The 19,603-nt window shown below is 40.4% G+C and overlaps 2 protein-coding genes across 4 annotated transcripts in view; one reads left to right on the forward strand and one right to left on the reverse strand.

Annotated features, from left to right (window-relative positions):
* The window catches only part of CASK (calcium/calmodulin dependent serine protein kinase), a 150,707-nt gene that overhangs the window by 62,250 nt on the left and 68,854 nt on the right, over positions 1-19,603 (reverse strand). For all 3 annotated transcript variants that reach the window (XM_044442632.1, XM_044442629.1, XM_044442630.1), the window contains exons 6-7: positions 6,709-6,811; positions 1,869-2,044 (exon numbers count right to left, since the gene is read on the reverse strand). In XM_044442632.1, the coding sequence (XP_044298567.1) occupies positions 1,869-2,044; positions 6,709-6,811 (279 nt within the window). The remainder of the gene's footprint in view (positions 1-1,868; positions 2,045-6,708; positions 6,812-19,603) is intronic.
* GPR34 (G protein-coupled receptor 34) lies at positions 13,635-18,264 on the forward strand. The gene is made up of 3 exons (XM_044442633.1): positions 13,635-13,919; positions 14,374-14,407; positions 16,662-18,264. The coding sequence occupies exon 3, from the start codon at positions 16,788-16,790 to the stop codon at positions 17,853-17,855; it is 1,068 nt and encodes a 355-aa protein (XP_044298568.1). The 5' UTR covers positions 13,635-13,919; positions 14,374-14,407; positions 16,662-16,787; the 3' UTR covers positions 17,856-18,264.

A 19,603-nucleotide genomic window follows, 5' to 3' on the forward strand; every position in this document is an offset into this window, starting at 1 on the left:
CTCCCAGAAGCTTTTCTTTAAGAAGATGGAAAGAGAAAAAAGGCAAGCAGGCAGAGAGATTTTCGTCACGTATTTGCATGCAACTCATTCTTAGGCAATAATGGAGAAATTATACACATTAACACAATTTTCATAATTTATACTAACCACACAATTCAGTGTGGTTTGTGGATTCGGAATCATCTTAGTGCCATTATGTGTAACCCTAACCCCAACCCCAACCCCAACCCCTGACTATACGACTGGTGTATACATGGAGGGTTTTTCTCAGGGCCCTCAAGAAACAGTATGGTGCAGCAATGAATAAAGAGAGCACAAGAAAGATGGTAGCATGGTGCTGAAATAGCTCACTGGACATTTTCTTGTGAATATTCTGGTGGCTCATGGCTGTATCATGCAACCAGAATGGCTGCTCTTCATATGCACTGCTAAGAACACATATTCCACTTAGGTGTTTGGAGATTATTTTGTTACTTAAAACATAAGCACACTTCATAAAAAACCGTTAAACATTTCAGAGTAGAGGTATTTTTATAAAACATTTAATTCTAAAATTCCAATTATAGACTTAAATTACTGTCTTGCTTTGCTTTAATTGTATAAATGTGCCACTCATTATAATGGTTTTCTTTCTTGTCTCATGATGCATGTTTAAATGTTCTCTATGCCAAAAGTGACTGAAGAAATCAGGAAACAAGAGTATATCCAGTGGACACTGATATGTAGAACTCTAAATGGAAAAGGAAATTATTGCAACATCTTTGACTGGCGCCCAGCAGGCTGTAACACTTAAAAATGGCACTTTTATTGCTCAACAGAGTTGCTTCCTAAGCACAATGCCACATTTGCTCATCCCTACCATATAACTGTACTGCACATGCTTGCCATTCCTGCAAAGTCAGGAGAACTGTGCCAAGATTAATTGCATTCAAAATACAGTAAACAAATTTTCAGCAAGCTACTGATGTGGAAGTGTAGGGAGTCAATACCTTGCAAATTATATTAAAATGGTTTAGAATTTGTTTATAGAAATAAGTGAGCTTTGTTTAGTTATTTAAAGCAACCATAGACTTTCCAAACAATACCACTATACTTTGAAAACAGGTACTAAGTATTTTCATTAACTGTCAGCTCTGAAGAAAATAGTAAACCTGAAACTATACCTTATTGTTAAACTGGAGGAATACGGAAATTCTAATGTTTTTAGTTCAATTTTTCTACAGATAAAGGGCTAAACAGCAGAAGTGATGGTACTATGGCTTTGCTGACACAAGTTCAAGCATTTTTGAAATGTTGTTCTTTGATTGCAATGTAATGGAATAAACTCTATATTAAGAGGCAGTCACTGAATTACAAATGGACCTCATTGGTGATAAATTACTTTCTTACTAGAGTAATAATGGTTTTTCTCATAACTATAAAAACAAATAAAGCATTAAGATAATTAGCATGATTGCCTTTTTTCAAAGCTTGATTTTTTTCTGGATCCTAAACTAAATCTCCTGGATACTAAAACCCAAACCCAAACCCTTTAATAGGGTCAGTATTTGCAAAAAGAATGTCCATACCCAGGCAATGTTCAGCAATTGATTTTGTACAAATAGCAAGAGACAGAGTCTTCCTAAAATCCAATCAGAGCTTAGCAAACGTGAATGACGTGTGAAAGGGTTCATATTAGCACCCTTGCTATGTCTTAATTCTGGGAAGCTGTACTGTGATTGCTTTGTCCACTACGAACCACAAAACTCAAAATAGGTTTAACAGTAAAATATGTTTTACAGTTTTAATGTGCAAAGATACTTTCACGTGAAATTTTCTCTAGTTTTTAGCCACTTTCATCCTTGAAAATAGCAATCAACATGACTTACCTTGTATTTTCCTTTAATAATACCTTCAAATAGTCTTTCTTTAGTTCCATAAAAAGGCAAACAACCACTAAGCAGAATAAAAAGGATCACTCCACAGCCCCACACATCCACAGGCTTTCCATAAGGCTCTCTTTTTACTACTTCTGGGGCCATAAAATGAGGAGTTCCTACCCGTCCTGAAGGAAAACAAGAAGCAGGAGATTCTTCAGTTTTGAAAGAAAAGACTATAAATTTAAGTTTGCGGCCCAGAAATACTAATCAGCATGTTATATTAATTGTTGTGGTCTAATGAATACCAAGATGATAGAATATTATTTGTCTACATTTGATAGCCGAGGTTTCTCACAGGATCTTTGTCAAGAGGATGTTTGATTTATTGAAGGCATTGTATATGCTGGCGAGGGACCTTAGTGGTGCGTGGAATTTTATATTGGGGGTAGATGGAGAACTTTATATTGTTTTAACGTTCTTATTGTATTTTAACTTGTTTTTATGGAGTCGTTCCTGGCCATGTTGACAGTTGGGTTACCTGGGGAGCACATGGACGCTGCCATTGGGGTGGTGGTGGGTAATGGACATTACAGTGGTGGGGGTTTAACGTGTCCACGTAGGAGAAGGAGAGACAGATGGTTGACACCTGTCCCCCCTTCTGGTTCTACCCCCAGCCAGGGGGTTCCAGGTAGTCTTGTCAACCGCCCCCCGGGCCTGATGGTGCTGCTGCTTAATGCCAGGTCGGTCCACAACAAATCGTCCCTCATCCACGACTTGATTGTGGATGAGGGGGCCGACCTGGCTTGCATAACAGAGACCTGGGCAGGAGAGGGGGGGATGTCACCCTCTCTCAAATGTGCCTGCCTGGGTATCTGGTTCAGCACCGTCCATGCCTGGAGGGGAGGGGAGGGGGGTCGCTTTGGTTTACCGAGCCTCCATCTCCCTCACGGGGCTTCCAGTCCCCTCGAGGCCGGGGCTAGAGTGCCTCTAGTTGGTGTTGGGCGACCGAGACAGACTGGGGATTCTGTTGGTGTACCATGCACCCTTCTGCCCAACAGACTCCCTGCCTGAGCTGACGGAGGTTGTCTCAGACCTGGTGTTGAGGACTCCCAGGATGTTGGTCCTGGGGGACTTCAATCTCCATGCCGAGACTGGTCTGACCAGGGTGGCTCAGGACTTCATGGCAGCCATGGGGCTGTCTCAACATGTCACAGGCCCGACCCATGAACGTGGACACACTCTGGACCTGGTTTTCTCAACGAGGCAGGAAGAGGGTGGTCTGAGGGTGAGGAATTTGTGTCTGACACCCCGTCATGGTCAGATCACTTCCTTGTGAGGTTTGTGCTCAAGAGCGGCCTCTCCCTCTGTAAGGGTGTGGACGCGATTGTGTGGGTCCGCCCCCAGAGCCGGATGGATCCAGATGGATTCCTGAAGGCCCTGGGGGAGTTTCCGGTTGACAAGACTGGTGCTCCTGTCGACGCTCTGGTTGTACTATGGAATGGGGAAATGACCAGGGCTATTGACATGATCGCTCCCAAGTGTCCTCTCCCACCAGGCAGAGCCCACTCTTCCCCTTGGTATAAACCTGAATTGCAGGCAATGAAGTGGGTTGGGAGACGTCTAGAGCGCAGGTGGAGGAGATCACGGGATGAATCTGACCGAACACACTTAAGAGCCCATTATCGGGCCTATGCTGTGGTGGTGAGGGTGACAGAAAAGAAATTCTTCTCCGTTTCATTGCCTCCTCCGTCTGGCGGAGCTTTTTCGGGTGGAACAAGGGTTGGTCCGTCCTGGCCCTAAGAAAGACCTGGTGCCACCCTCACAGGCCCGCTGTGACGACTTTGCCAAGCATTTTAGGGACAAAATCGCTCAGATTCGTCAAGAGCTGGACTCCACTAGTGACCCAGAGGCTTCTGGGGAGATACCAATGTCACCGTCTGGTCCAAAATTGATGGATGAGTTTCAGTTATTGTGGCCTGATGATGTGGACAAGGTGCTTGGACGACTACGTCCCACCACCTGCCTATTGGACCCTTGCCCGTCTTGGCTAATTAACAACAACAAGCACGGGATAGGGACCTAGATCTTGGAAATGGTTAACCCCTCTCTGAGGGATGGCCGGGTACCTGCCCCTTTAAAGGAGGCGGTAGTCCGACCAGTCCTGAAGAAGGCGTCCCTGGATCCAGAGATGGTCACTAATTATAGACCAGTGGCCAACATCCCGTTTCTGGGCAAGGTGTTGGAGCAGGTGGTGGTGGGACAACTCCAAGCACTCTTGGATGAAACTGATTATCTGGACCCATTTCAGTCCGGCTTCAGACGTGGGTACGGTACTGAATCTGCCTTGGTCGCCCTGTACGATGACCTGTGCAGGGAGAAAGACAGGGGGAGTGCATCCCTGTTGGTTCTCCTGGACCTCTCAGCGGCTTTCGATACCATCAACCATGGTATCCTTCTGGATAGGCTAGCGGGATTGGGAGTTGGAGGCACTGCTTTGCAGTGTTTCCACTCCTATCTCAATGGCCGATTCCAGAAGGTGGTGCTGGGGGACTATAGCTCTGCGCCATGGCAGTTATGCCATGGAGTACTGCAGGGTTCCATTTTGTCCCCTTTGCTATTTAACATCTACATGAAACCGCTGGGAGAGGTCATTAGGAGGTGTGGGCTGCAGAATCATCAGTACGCTGATGATACCCAGCTCTACCTCTCGTTTTCTACCAATCCAGGTGAGGCAGTGGCTGTACTGAACCGGTGCCTGGCCGAGGTAATGGGCTGGATGAGAGTCAATAAACTGAAGCTCAATCCAGACAAGACGGAGGTCCTGTTGGTTGGTGGTTCGGGCTTCGGAGAGGGTGAACTGAACCTTGTTCTGAATGGGGTTGCACTCCCTCCTAGGGACAAGGTCTGCAAGCTTGGGAGTGCTCCTCGACCCAGAGCTTTCACTTGAAGCTCAGGTGACAGCGGTGGCGAGGAGTGCTTTCTTTCAGCTTTGGCTGATCCATCAGCTGCATCCCTACCTGGAGAATGACTGCCTGGCGACAGTGACACACGTGTTGGTAACTTCCCGACTAGACTTCTGCAATGCACTCTAAGTGGGGCTGCCCTTGAAGACGGTCCGGATACTTCAATTGGTTCAAAATAGAGTTGCCAGGCTGCTGACGGGGACTGGGCCTTATGATCACATGACTCCAGTCCTCCGTGAGTTTCACTGGCTCCCCACTGAAGTCCGGGCCCAATTCAAGGTGTTGGTTATTACCTATAAAGCCCTTAACGGCTTGGGTCCTGGTTACCTAGAGGAGCGCTTACGTCCATACGTGCCCTCCTGACCCTTGAGATCAGCGGGAGAGGCCCTTCTCCAGGAACCCTCCGTGAAGGTAAGTAGGAGGGTAAGTACCTGGAGGAGGGCTTTCTCTGCAGTGGCGCCCAATCTATGGAATGCGTTCCTCAGAGAGGTCTGCCTGGCGCTGTCGTTATTTGTTTTTCGGCACCAGGCAAAGACCTTTTTATTTAAACGTCATTTTAATTGTTAACATTATTTATTGATTTTATATCTTTGGCCAGGATGTCTTTAATTATATTGTTTTTATATGGTTAATATGTATTTATTTATTGTTTTGAGATGCCCTGAGGCTTCGGCGAATGGGGCGGCGTAGAAGCTTCCTAAATAAATAAATAAATAAATAAAATTAAAAGGAGAAGGGCCCTTTCTTTACCCCAACCCGTCAAATTTTGTTATACACTCCTGACATTCTACATCCACAGTATGATCAAGGAATGAAATTCAGAGCAGGATTAGAAATGAAAGGGTTGGGTTGTTTCTATCAAGTTATGCAGAAAAAAATAAATGGACATCAGTCCGAGGGCTGAACAGCTAGTTGAGACGGTTCTTACTCCAGACACTGGATCACCAAGAGCAGAAGGAAATTAACCCTCAGCCCAATAGGTTTCTGTCCAACTTGCTGTCTTTACCTTCTTCCATATCTGAATGACTGCAATTCATTCTTGTTGTGAAATGTACTGACCATCCAAAAGTGGGTATCTCAACCAGGGCGAAATGAAACTGAAGGGGTGAGGGGAGAGCAATGTTCTTCCTCCTCAAGAGAACTATTGACTGGATGGGAGGGGGTAATATATTTCTGAAACCCAGAAACTGGTTTCTGGAAAGTGTACACTGTTGAGGAGAGAAGTGTTCCTTACTTTTCAGGAACCGCAAACTGTGTTTGGTTTGAGGAGATGGGTAGCAGTGTCTAATCTGCAAAAGCAACTATAGCCCTACTGCTTGTTCTACTTTCAGGCAGTGGCTTCAGTGTTAGATAAGAGGACAAAGAAGTATAGAATCAATACTAGAAGTGGGAGAGACATAACTCTGCATTCTTCCTTTCTGTCCTCCACTGACCAAATCTGATGGACCTTTCTCTGATATTACATAAGTATAAAAATGAAAGCCAGCTTCCTGAATTTGTCACACTCTGTGTATTTTTGCAAGGCTAAATATTAGAGCTTACAGAACTGAGTCTGGTGGTCGAAAATCTTCACAGAAAGGCCTGGTTCAAATGTAGTAACAGCCCAGAGAATGGGCAGAGTATGGACTGTGGGTTGTCAGTACATTGCTTAAACATGGGTTCTTAACCATGACCCATGCTTTATTGTGGGGTTCTGTATTCGGAGTTCTTTGTGGCTAACAAGCCATAGATCAACTCTGGATGTTGTTGAGCTGGTCTTTGACCATAATAAAGTTTTATCTATCTATGACCTGTTTCCTCAGCAAATACTAAAACTAACCTTAACAGGTTTCACCCAATGCTTGTTTCATCTGAGCACAAAGTTTTAAAAGAAAGCAAAGTCTTACCTCCAGCAACGAGTCCTGATTCCCCTAATTGAATAGCAACACCAAAGCCACCAAGTTTTACAGGTGCTGAATTTTCCTTTGAGGCAAGTAGGACACAATGTGGCTGAAAAGACAAAATCCCTGACATTGAATTGACACTCACAAACTTGTATAAATAAAATATAACACAATGGTTGCTAAGATGGTTATGCCTTTATAATTGCCATAGTATGACAACATATTAATTTTGCTCTTCAAGAGCAGTACAACATTCTTCACTTGTGGCAGTGAGGACTCCTAAAACTGTGCTTTTGCACTTCTAAACATAACTTCCAATGAACAAAGACATTAGTTTCCAGAAACAGGGCAGGCAGGTCAGCAGAAGGGAACTTTGCGGACCTGCTTTGATCCAGAGACAAGTGTCTGTTTCCCCTTTTTCATTCTGAGAAGTATGAAAGCCCCGTTGTATCAGCAGTTACTCCTGCATGCACAATGGGAGCAGGAGGAGCAGAGTGCCCTCACTGCATACCCACACAACAAAGAACATTCTGGATAGTTTAGTATCGACCAAAAAAAGATGCAACTGTATTACAGCTAAGAAGGCTGTCAACTGACATCAATGAATCCATTAGCTGAATTGTCCTTTCTGGCAACACCATGGCACTATCTACTTGTATACAGAGCAGTAATCTTAATACAGGCTCAGTCCTGTTCTCAGCATAAAACTGGTCCCATACACATTATCTTTTTATGATTATGAACTCCTGTGAAGACAGTCTTTTGGGTCTCAGCCTAGTGGCTTAATAGCATGAGAACCCGTGGCATGCATTCTCTCCAAGTGAGCTAGTCTGGTACTCATTATGTTGGGAGGGTAAGGACATGAGACTTTCTGCTTATAGTCTTCCACCTGTGGCAGGGAGGACACCTGGTGCAAAGGGTTCACACTGTCCCAATCTGTGTTTCATCCTCCAAGCAATATCAGCCTCCTCAATGTCGCTTTGCTTAATGATCTTTACTGTTGCACAAGAGTCTCTGTGTATGCACAGAGTGTTTAACCCACAGCTGTCTTTATGAGACCTTCTGAGTCTCACCCTCAGGGAAGGTACTCTGTGAAAATGGGCATGTCTCCACTCCTCCTGTTGTGTCCCTAATTGGACTTCCCTCTGGTGATGATGGCAAGCAATCAGGTCTACCTCTTCAGGGGATGGAAGTTCTCCATTGGAGCTTATGACATGCCTGTTAACTAAATTTTTGCATAGTATGAAATATCTGTATGTTTTGAGCGGGTAAACATTGATGAGAGCAAGTGTGGGGTATGGTTTGTGGTTTTGTCCTGTAAGAAGGTGAGAAGCCCACTGCTGCGTACCTTTGCTCCAAACTGAATTAAACTTTCGCGAATACGGTCTCTGTTGTAGTCCTTGAAACTGCTGCCAGAACAGAACTGATCCTAGAACTACAACTTCAGATGTTTTGGCAGCTTTCTGTCCCCCAGCCCCAAACAGTGGGTATTTGTTGAGAACATAATTATTTTGTTCTTTTAAATATAGGTTAGAGTGTATTACTTGAATTTTTTCTAGAAATAGGGGGATGCTCCCTGCCTTGCCAGGCATATTCTGCTTCTGCTGAATTTGTACAGCCTATGTGCAACATTGCAATAAATATTGCAATAAATCAAATTGGCAGAGGAAACCATTTCAGAATTATAACTAAGGGCACAATCCTATTTATGTTCAGACATGCAATATTTCTGCAGCTGCAAGCATTCTCTACCCAACAAGGCTTGCTGGGAAATGTTAGGAAATGTAGGACTTTTATTTCTTAAAACATGTGTAGGATTGCATGCTAGTTTACTTAAAACCGTTGGTGGTAAGGCTTAGAACATAAAAGAGCAGGTCACAGGTTGCCAAGGAAAACAAAGACAACCCCCCCCCCGAAAAAAACAAAACAAAAAAAAACCCACACAAAAAACAAAAAACCCCTACTCTGTGCTCTGTTTACCTGCTTCCTTTTTTGACATAAATAGAACAGTTGTCAGCAAGAAGTTACAGATTTATATTTACAAAACTCTCTTGCACTCACACTTTTCTAGATGAGCCCAATATTAACAAAATCATTCACATGATAAATTGTTCCAAGTTTTAAAAATAATGAAATCCTTATAATTCAAACATGTGAAGTATATTGCTTATATACAAATAGGCTTTGATAGTTATAGGAAAACACAGAAAATTATTGACTGGAGGTACCTGATAAGACTCATTATGCTCTAACTGGCATCCAAAGAAGCCTGTAGGTGTATCTAAAGCACCTGTGTGCACAACTGGAAGTGTTTGCCAGTGTCCCCTTTCAAAACCACAATGATTACTGTTTCAAAGTTTGCCCAATCATCCTCGGCAGTTTAGTGATGGAGAATTGCAATGGGAAGGGGGAGCACAAAAATGCTCCCATACTTCTTGGCTCCCAATTCTGAACAGAGAATAAAGAAAACAGGAAAACAAGAACCAGACACATAGCATTTGCAAATCTTAGGGCAACAAAGAAGTGAGTGAGTTCAAAAGTGTTTCTCAGACAACAATCAAATAGGAACAGTTAGGAAAAAGCGACTTTTACATTCGCTGTAAGTTCACTTGCCCTGCAGTAAGCCGCTACCTCTCAAGCAATGAAAACAACTGTGCAGATAAGACAAAAATTGTACAGATAAGCAACGGGGCCACATACAGCCTGCTTCATTGACAACCCCTCCTATATGACACGTACAGCAGCTCCCCACTATATCAAGCGTGCTGCTATAAAGAAATATTATAAAACGTGATTCACTCTCAGCAACTGTTTTCCTTTCTATTTCTATTTTAAAGTTTCAAATGGTATAGCAGTCATAGCCTATTTCAATCAAGAGGTTTGCTGAGATGAGGCGATTCATGGAATCAATACAATGCCTGGTAATGTGGGCCTGGTTCTACTCTATAAAAGTTTACTGCGTGATAGATTTGTCACCTGTAACATGCATCAAGACGTCTCTTCATTGTATTCTATCAAGCTCCTCGAACAATGAAGAGACGTCATTCACATGCACCCAAGCATGGCATTCCATGCACCTATCATGCGTGCATTCATTCATACACACGCTTTCCTTCTCCTATGGTCCCTTCACTGCCTGTGCCTGCCTTACTGGGCAGCAGTGGTTGAAAACGTGTTTGTGTACATTCAGAAGTGGCTAGGACGTGATGCAGAAACAGAGTCCTACAAGCATAGGCCACTCATTACCTTTATTTTCTAAAGATGTCTCTGAACCCGTAAGAAGTACACAGGTACAGCCAGAGATGGGATATTGGGGGCTCCGTAGATTTCTGCTAACGTTGGCTGTGGCCATAACATTCATGCAGATCATTTATTACTACTAACTAACAGTATTTCTACAGTGCTTCTCATTTGCACAAATTCCAGAGGGGACAAATACACAAATCCCTTATTGTGAGTTGAGGCCTGACATTTTGAAGGCTTCAGTGAGGATTTATGGAAGCAAAACTCCAGTAGCCTTTTGACCCAGCAAGGCAGTCTGTCTGCTGAGAGAACAGTGAAATGAAGTATAATAAAATATGCAGAAGCTATATCAGAAGATTAGTGGCCTTGGAATTCTAGCAGATCCTGTTAGCCTAAAGTCTTCTCATTCCTGATCTATGGAGGAATCAATGTAGTTCTCTTTAGCTATATAAAGCTTCAGCAACCATTTCTGTGCTGCTCCATAGCCAAAATGTTTTTGCAGCTTACACAAATCATGGTTAAAATAATAAACAATAAAACTGAATTACAGTACAAATCATGTAACTAAGTTTAAGCAATAAAATTAAATACAAACAGATCTTAAAAACTTTAAAACACCAAAGCTTCAGAATCCTGAAAAAGCCTCTAAAGTCCTCCTAAAAAGTGTGGGAGAATCTGCTTGGCACTAAAGTTGTACAGCAAAGCACGCCCTCCAACTCGTCACTATGCAGTGAATCACAATTGGAAGCAGGGATATTTAGAGTCTTTCTCTTTTTCCTTTGTTTTCCAATGTTTGACCATTCTACCATTTGAAGACATAATTGATTACTCTCACACAGCTTTCTATGACCACATTTTGGTTGGGTTCTGCAAGAGCATATACAGGCTAGGAAAAAAAATGTTGAAAATACTTGTGAATCCACCCTCAAAGAAATGTGCCATAGGCATTCTTCTGTTACTTTTTCTAATTATTTGAATCACTGAAGCAGGATATGATGGGCCTGCTTGCATGGCCAGGGTGGGGTACCCTCCCATAATCAACCTGAGATTTAGTTTGTGATGTGTAAACTTGAATACTCTGAACCATTTTGGGTTAAAAAACTAATCACAGATGAACTGCTGGCTGCTTACCTCATTGTTTCTGGATTTCCATGACACAAAACAATCTCCAGGGGCTTAATATGCAAGGTGGCAACGGCATACACCAGGCAAATGATCCAGAAAATTATATGGTTAGTTAATCCACGATTTGTTACCATTACATGCCAACTGGGTCAAATAGCCTTATCTGTTGGACTTAGGAATTGCTATAATACTCTTGTAAACTGCCCAGATCCTATGGGAATGGTGCAGTATAAAAAATCAAAACAAACAATATGAAATCTTTCCTGTAATTTATGTTATTGCCACCCTGAGACACTGTAAAGGGCGGGATACAAAAACTTTAAATAATAAACAAACAGGATCTGCATCAGGAATGAGGGTGTCCCTGCTATTTTCACTGGACATTTTGGTGGTGTTTTTGATACCATCAATCAGGGTGATCTTCTAGCATGTCTGTCTGAGATGGAAGTGGGAGGCGCTGTTATATGCTGGCTTAGATTCTTCTTGAAGGAGTGATTTCAGAAGGTGCTGCTAGGGGAATTCTTGTCTGATGTCATGCCGTTAGTTAAACCAGAGCCTAATGTCTGCAATGGATCAAGGAAGGTAAATACATTTAAACTTAATCCAGCCTAGGCATACTTTTGGATTTACATGGATGCCTATGTCCTGGCAATGGCAAGGAGTGTATTTGTACAGCTGAAATTAGTATGCCCACCGCATGTGTTCTTGGAGATGCATGTCTCAATCACATCCCGCTAAAACTACTGCAACATGGTCGGTCCGGGGCTGCCCTAAAAACTGCTCAAAAAGTTCAGCTGGACCAGAATGTTGTAGCTAGCCTGCTGACCAGGGCAGGGTGCATGCAGTACGACTCCTTTGTACAACCACTTCACTGGTTGCCAGTCTGTTTTTGGACAGAGTTTGAAGGGTTTGTTATAACTTATACAATACAGCCCAATCTCTCAGACGAGGTATTAGGGCTACGTAAATGACTCCCTTCTCTCATAGGAGCCTTCCCAGTTCCTAAGATCTTCTGGAGAAGTCTTTCATTTTGTTTTTTGAGCCAGTCTCAAAATCTTGTGGAGACCCAAACAAGGGTCTTTCTGGTGCTCCTAGGCTCTGGAACTCCCCCACAGGAGAGGCTTCGTTCATACCTGTTCTGCTGTCCTTCCACTGGCATTTAAAGATTGCTTTATTTAAGAAGGCCTTTACCCCGTAAGTAAAGGTCTGGAAGAATGCCTGCTCAGTTGAATATTTTCTGTAACATTTACTATTCAATTATATTTAATGTATTGCTTTAAACAAGTTTAATTGGTTATGTAAACGGTCTTTAATGCCATTTTTGGGTAGAAAGGCAGGATGCTGAATGAATGAATGAATGAATGAATGAATGAATGAAAATCACTAAAATTCTGTAAAGTCAACAATCCTGTTACTATGTATTATGGAGGAAATATCAGTTTGAATACTTTCATGCTTAAATGAACAACTTAGATCCACATTTCAAGTGGTACAAGCAGATAGCATATATTAAAGAACATACCAGATTTTGAAGGGCTTTTAACATACAGACTGATAGTCAATATAAAGTAAGTGAAAACATTTTACATTTATACTAGTTCAGTACAAACAAACATCAGCACAGCATCTAGTAGATCTGAAGGGGTGCAAAACCAGAATTTATTGACAGGAAGCCAAGTTGTTTTAAGCTAGGATAAAATTTTTGCACACCATTATGCAGTCTTTCCTTGAACAAATATCTCTTGATGAAAAACTCATTTTCTCTCTCAATGCCTTATATATTAAATTACATTTTGCAACTATTTCTCATTTATGATATTCTTTTGTTGGCCTGTGTCTAGTAGATGTAACAATCATAGCCCCAGCCTAAACTCACACCAACTGTGTGAATACTAACCTAACATCTAGCTTAATACCAGTAGCAATGTTCTGAAATGGCAACAGTCGCTGGGAAGTCCCTGTGTAAGAGAGTGAACTGAAACAAATCTGATGTTAAAAATAGGAACATAAAAATGTTTCAATCAATAAACACTATTCAGAGATGGACATAATACCTCTTATTGATAAACAAGTAAGAGAAGACTGGGAATGATCACGTCTCACAGCATTACTTAGATTATCTGAATAAGGATGTGATATTTTTTCACAGAAAAAAGTCATTGTCTCCTATGGGTGAGAGTTTTTAAACTTAATTTCTCCTCTCCTGCCTTAGATGTCTCAATAGCAACCTAAATCATAATTAAAGCTAGCTGGGAATTTCACTTAACTTGGAAATAGTCTCCACAAGCCACCTATGATACTTCAGTCCTTGTTTATTTATAACAGTTTATCTATTTTTAAACTCTCCCTTTTTTAAACAAGGAGAGTTTAAAAAAGACTTGGTTTAGGAGTCTCTTAATGCAACAGGCATTCCTTCCAATAGACTTCTCCCTCAGCTACAGCAATTATTTTGTATTTGTGTATTTTATTTTAGTTTGGATTATTTAGATTTTGGAAGTGTTAGGACGATGCATTTTTCCATCCTCTGACTTTAGTGTGTTCATAGTAACATGATTTGTATTCCACCGACTCTTCATGTGTGTGCATATGTACCCTTCACTTATGCAAATGTATCTTTATGCATCTAGTGAACTTCACCCAGCTCAAAGGTTCATCAGACACACACTGGCCATCTTTCAGTTACCCACTGTATACATAGAGAACTCAACCAGCTGACACAGCTGATTCTTAGCATGTAATACCATAGCTATGCAATATTTTATAATTAGATCTACTTCCTCTTTCTTCTTCCTTCCTCCAACAAAATTGATGAAGCATCTCACAGATGTTCTCTCTCTGACTAGAAAGTAAGTATATTCCTTTTTATTACATTTATAAACTTTTTTACTTCTGTTAAGATAATGTTAGAGTAGAAAAACATTTTATAGGACATTTTATAGGTTTGATGCAGCTAGCATTCCTTGAAATGAAAGAAACTTTACAAGAATATCAAATTGTCTCACACATCCTTTCAACTTTAAATGGCAAAGAAGTGTTTGTCTGGAAAATATACGTAATATTTACAAGCAATATTTATCAGAGCAGTAGTGCAGTATTTGAAACAATATTTCCACTAGATCACTTATACTCTTATCCCCTGTCCCTTATGCAGATTAAATTTAAATAATGTTTTATGAACAGAGACTGAGGTGCTTAGACATTTAAATATACTACCCAATATATAACTCATTCTCTCTCTCTCTCTCTCTCTCTCTCTCTCTCTCTCTCTCTCTCTCTCCCCTTATCTAATGCTTTATGCAGAAGAAAGCCTATATTTAATGGGATTTACTCCCAGGTAAGAGTGAATAGGATCACAATGTTATAATTTCAAGCACACCTAGTCAGGAGTAAAGCCCACTGTGTTCAATGGCTATTACAACCATGTAAGTATACAGATTGCAATCTAAATATATAAACATATGATGTATTAAAACACACTAATAAATTGTGTTAAATTAAAATTTTCAATTCTAAACTTTTAAAAGGCTCAAGTAATGGCAGAATTTAGATCGCAGCCAGTTGCAGCAGGCAGTGTGCCTAGGTACAGCAGTTGCTGGGGAACTCGTGCGGGATGTTGCTGCTGCACTCATATCCATCTTGAGGGATCCTGTGGGCAGACGATTTGCCACTGAGTGAACGGAATATAGGACTAGGTGGGCCACTGGTTTGATCAAGCATGGCTCTTCTTGTGCTGTTATACCGTTTCCCTGGGCAAGCCACAGATCTTTTAAACACAAAATGTTCGGGGGGAGAAAACCAAAAAAAGCCACTTTCATCTGCTTCTTCAAATTTGTAGCTTCCCTGCTCCTATCCTCAACAGAAAGGCTTTCAAAAGGAAGCTTTGTTAAACTGCAAATGTTCTTCTAATATGTTTCTATGGGACAGAAGAAAGGATGCAAATCAATGCATTTTTAGGGAGAAAATATTCCACAACTCCCAGCTTGTCCAGTCATGCTGGAGTGCCTAAAATTGATCTTAAAACACACACTTTTTATTCCTTAGTACGTAGAATCCCTTTGAATAGCCTGTTAATATTCTGATGGGAACTTTCAAATTCCCTAAATACTTTCCCAATAATTTGAATCTAATGCTACATGAATGATATTCAGCTTCCTTTCTTTTCTTTCATATGCATGCCCCAAAATCTACCTTATGTCTTCAAATCTTCGAGGGGATAGAAAAGAAGGGTGGTTTGAATTGCCAGTTGTGTCTAATTTGGTGGACGCTGACATTGTTTTAAAATATTGCTTTAGTGGATATTTTATGATATGCTGAGATTTTAATACTAATTCACAATACTGTAAATTAATATACAGCCCTTGAAGAAGTATTCACCACCTTTTGACTTTTCCTCATTTCATTGGGTTACAAGGTGGAACTGAAATGGATTGAATTGGCATTGTTGCCAATTGATGTATACAAGTTACTCAATGATGTAAAAGTGCATATTGTTTTTATTATGGCACAAGAGTTAAGTATACTGGCATTTGTTGGTTACATAAGTATTCATTCCTGACCCAGGGTCAGTAATTGGCAAAAGCACATTCAGCATAAATTACAACTGAAAGTCTTCTTAAGCAAACTTTTCTAGACAAAGTCATTTTTTCCATTTTGTAATATGACTGCAGGTGGTGCAGTGGTTTAAACCACTGTGCTGCTGGGCTGGTAAATCGAAAGGTCGCTGGTTTGAATCTGCACAATGGGGTGAGTTCCCATTGCTCCGTCCCAGCTCCTGCCAACCTTGCAGTTCGAAAGCATGCAAATGCAAGTAGATAAAAAGGTACCACTTTGGTGGGCAGGTAACAGCGTTCCGTGCACTTTGGTGTTTAGCCATGCCGGCCACATGACCACGGAGACTGTCTGCGGACAAACACTGGCTACTTCGGCTAGGAAACGGAGATGAGCACTGCCCCCTAGAGTCAGGCATGACTAGATTTAATGTCAAGGGGAAACCTTTACCTTTACCTTAATATTCTAGGATTTTCCACATAGTTTGGGTTTTCTTTTTTTGTAACCCAACTCTAATTAGTGTCTTCCCACAATTTTATCTTGGTGTTGTTTTGATAGCTCCTTGAACTTCATGACACTGTTTGTTTGGATATGCTCTCCAACTAAATCTAGAGCCTTTCAGAAACAGGTGTACTAAAACGGAGGTCACGTAGCACTGGAATTGTACACAGGCAGATTCCTTTCAGCTACTTACAGTGTGTGACTTTTGGAGATAGTTGGTTACACCAGAGCTTATTCAGGCATGTTATAGCAAAGGGAGTGAATACTTAAGCATCCAACAAGTACAGGTTTGTGCCACAATAAAATTCTTTTGTGCCATTACAGCACTAAGTATCTTGTGTATATCACAAGTATCTTGGTAACAATGCCACTTTAATCAATTTCCATAAAATCCCATATTCAATCCGTAACATAACAATACATGGGAAGGTCAAACCTGGTTAGTGAACACTTCTGCAAGGCAATATATAGTGAAATCTCATATTCATTGACTGTTAACTGATATATCCCATACAATTTTATCAATTAATATATTACAGGTATAACTACAGTTACTGATCTTCCATTTTTTCAGGTAAAACCAATAAACTATATATGAACATGTAAATATAATCACTGCAGTGAACACTTAAGAATTTTGATGTTCTTATACCAAATGTGGTAAGATGGATCCTTCCAAAGTCCTGAATTTGTCACTTAATGAAAAAGTATACAGGAGCTACCAAAATGAAACCAGAAGAATCTTCTCAGAAATGCAAAATACTACAGACTGTGTCACTGCAGACGAATCACTGACTTTGGCTTTACTAATTTCATATTCTGTCATCTTTGTTACTGGATTGGTTGGCAATGTTATTGCCTTATATGTTTTTCTGTGCGTTCATTTCAAGAAGAATTCTATCCAGATATATTTACTTAATGTTGCTATTGCTGACCTTCTGCTGATCGTTTGTCTCCCTTTCCGAATATTTTATCACATTTCCCAAAACACATGGCTGTTGGGCTTGACTTTATGCAAAATTGTGGGAACCCTATTTTATATGAACATGTACACCAGCATAATACTGCTAGGGCTGATTAGCTTGGACCGTTATATAAAAATTAACAGATCAGTTCGACATCCTAAACTGTTAACAGCAAAGCAAAGCATATATATTTGTTGTATACTATGGGTGGTTGCAATTTCGGGATTTATACTGATGGTTGTTCAGGCTACCATGAAGGAAGATAAAAACTCTACAATGTGTTTTCATTACAGAGAAAAACAAGATGCAAAAATAGAAGCAGGTTTGAATTATATTCTTGTTATAATATTTTGGATTATTTTCATTCTACTGCTTCTGTCATACATTAAAATTGCAAAGAATGTTCTGAAAATTTCCAAAAGAAGAACAAGTATTCCAAATACTGGAAAGTATGTTATCATAGCAAGAAATTCTTTTATAGTGCTTATCATTTTTACATTATGTTTCGTTCCTTATCATTTTTTCCGATTTATTTATATCAGCTCACAACTACAAAACACATCCTGTTACTGGAAACAGATCATTCATAAATGCAATGAAACTATGTTAGTCTTCTCATCCCTCAACAGCTGTTTAGATCCAGTTATGTATTTCTTAATGTCAAGAAGGATCCGTAAAACTGTACTTCAGCTGATTTGTAAGCGACATTTTGCGAATTCTAACATGAACGACAGTACTTCAGAACCAAAACAAGGGCATTCTCTTTAGGAAAACCCAAGCCTTCAGAATGCATGAATTAACAGCATAGGCCTTTGCATGAATATATGGAAACAAGTCCATTGATTTTCATGTTGCTTACCCTGTGGCAAGTAGAAATACCATCACACCCTGAGGTTAATTGATCTTCTCAACTTCTACGGAATATCTTACATCAGACCAGAGAAAACTGCTGAACGGTATTTCACCAGAAAGTTAAAAAACTTTTGTTAAAAAAAAAGTCTAGTACTGCTTTTACATAACTGGAAAGAATTTTGAGGGGGTTGGCTGTAGAGATATAACTTAGAATCACAGAAATAGCCAGATATTGATACTCACATACGTAATGTTTTGTAATTTTCAATATATTTTATGTAATTGGAATATTTGCTTATAAAGCTACATTAAGAAAACCTTTCAATCTCAGTGGTTTCCAAACTATTTTATCTGTATGCTGTATAGTTGTAGACAGATATATTAAGGAATAATTGAAATGCTGCAAAATAAATGTGTATTATTTTCATTCTTTTATTTCTCTATTTACATGTGAAACATGCAAAAAAATTTAAAAAACACAATGCAGGAATAGCAAATTATAAAATTGCCCATTATTTAAAGAACCTAGAAAAGAAGTGTCTAGAATGAATGTGAATTTATGAATGAATTCCCTCCCCTTCCGTCTCCTTTGTAAATGTATAAAAATAAAATATATGTGGCATACATAATGGCAGCTCCAGAGACTCCATCCCTCCAGCGTTTGCAGACTTCTTCTCATGCTGGCCCCATTTTGTGAAGCAAGCTAGGAGGAACTCTGCAAAAGCTCACAGAGTAATGGTTGCACAACTAGCTACTGCCTTCTGCTTCATGTGCAGAAGCACAAACAAAGGCTGCTGCACATGGCATGGAAGAGGGGTGCTGCTTGTACAGGACATGGTGCTCAATGCCTGGTGAGTGCCACATGAGTGCTGGGCATGCACGCCATGAACTCACAGGCACATCCAAGTGGACTGGAGCCTGAGGAGTCAAGCCCAGGAAATTGAATGGATTCCCACCCCTAAAATGGGTTCTTCATGTACCCCTAATTAGGGTGGCTATTTACATATTGTCAAAAAAGCATACTAAAAATATGAACTGTCAAAGTGTGTATATACTTTTTTAAATGTGTAGGTGTAAATTCTGAAATAAGGACTAACATTTGAACAAAAATATAACAACTCTCACGGTAGTAAATAAGACTGACCAGGTGACTAGCACACCTGCTCAACTGGCATTTCACATTCAAAATTCTGCTCTTCTTTTTTATTTTTCCTATGTCTTTAAACTATATGTGGATTAACAGTCCTTCACAAAATTATGTGGGACAAATTGTCATAAATACATGGCATTTTTATTAAGACACATTATAAGCAAATCTAGTGAAATAACTATGCCCTCTGTGGTGACAGTAATGGTGGGGAAGACAAGTGATTTAGTCCTAGTAACTGACTTATGATGAAGTAGGCACATTGAATTCAACAAGATTTATGTTTGAATAAATATACTTAGGATTCTATTGCACATATACTAACGGCTAAAAGGTGGTATATAAATGTCTTCAATGTAGGAGTGATGATATGAAGAGCAGACTGCATTCTCTGTTGTTTTTCTGCATCTATTGAATGCTAGAAACTCATGATGCACTTCGAAAATGACGGTTGAACGCAAACTGGGAAAATGGCATATACAGGGGAAGGGAGGGGGCAGGCTCCCGCAGAAGGTTC

The sequence above is a fragment of the Varanus komodoensis genome, unplaced genomic scaffold, assembly GCF_004798865.1.
Source record: "Varanus komodoensis strain SLA01 unplaced genomic scaffold, ASM479886v1 scaffold4, whole genome shotgun sequence".
Taxonomy (NCBI): domain Eukaryota; kingdom Metazoa; phylum Chordata; class Lepidosauria; order Squamata; family Varanidae; genus Varanus; species Varanus komodoensis.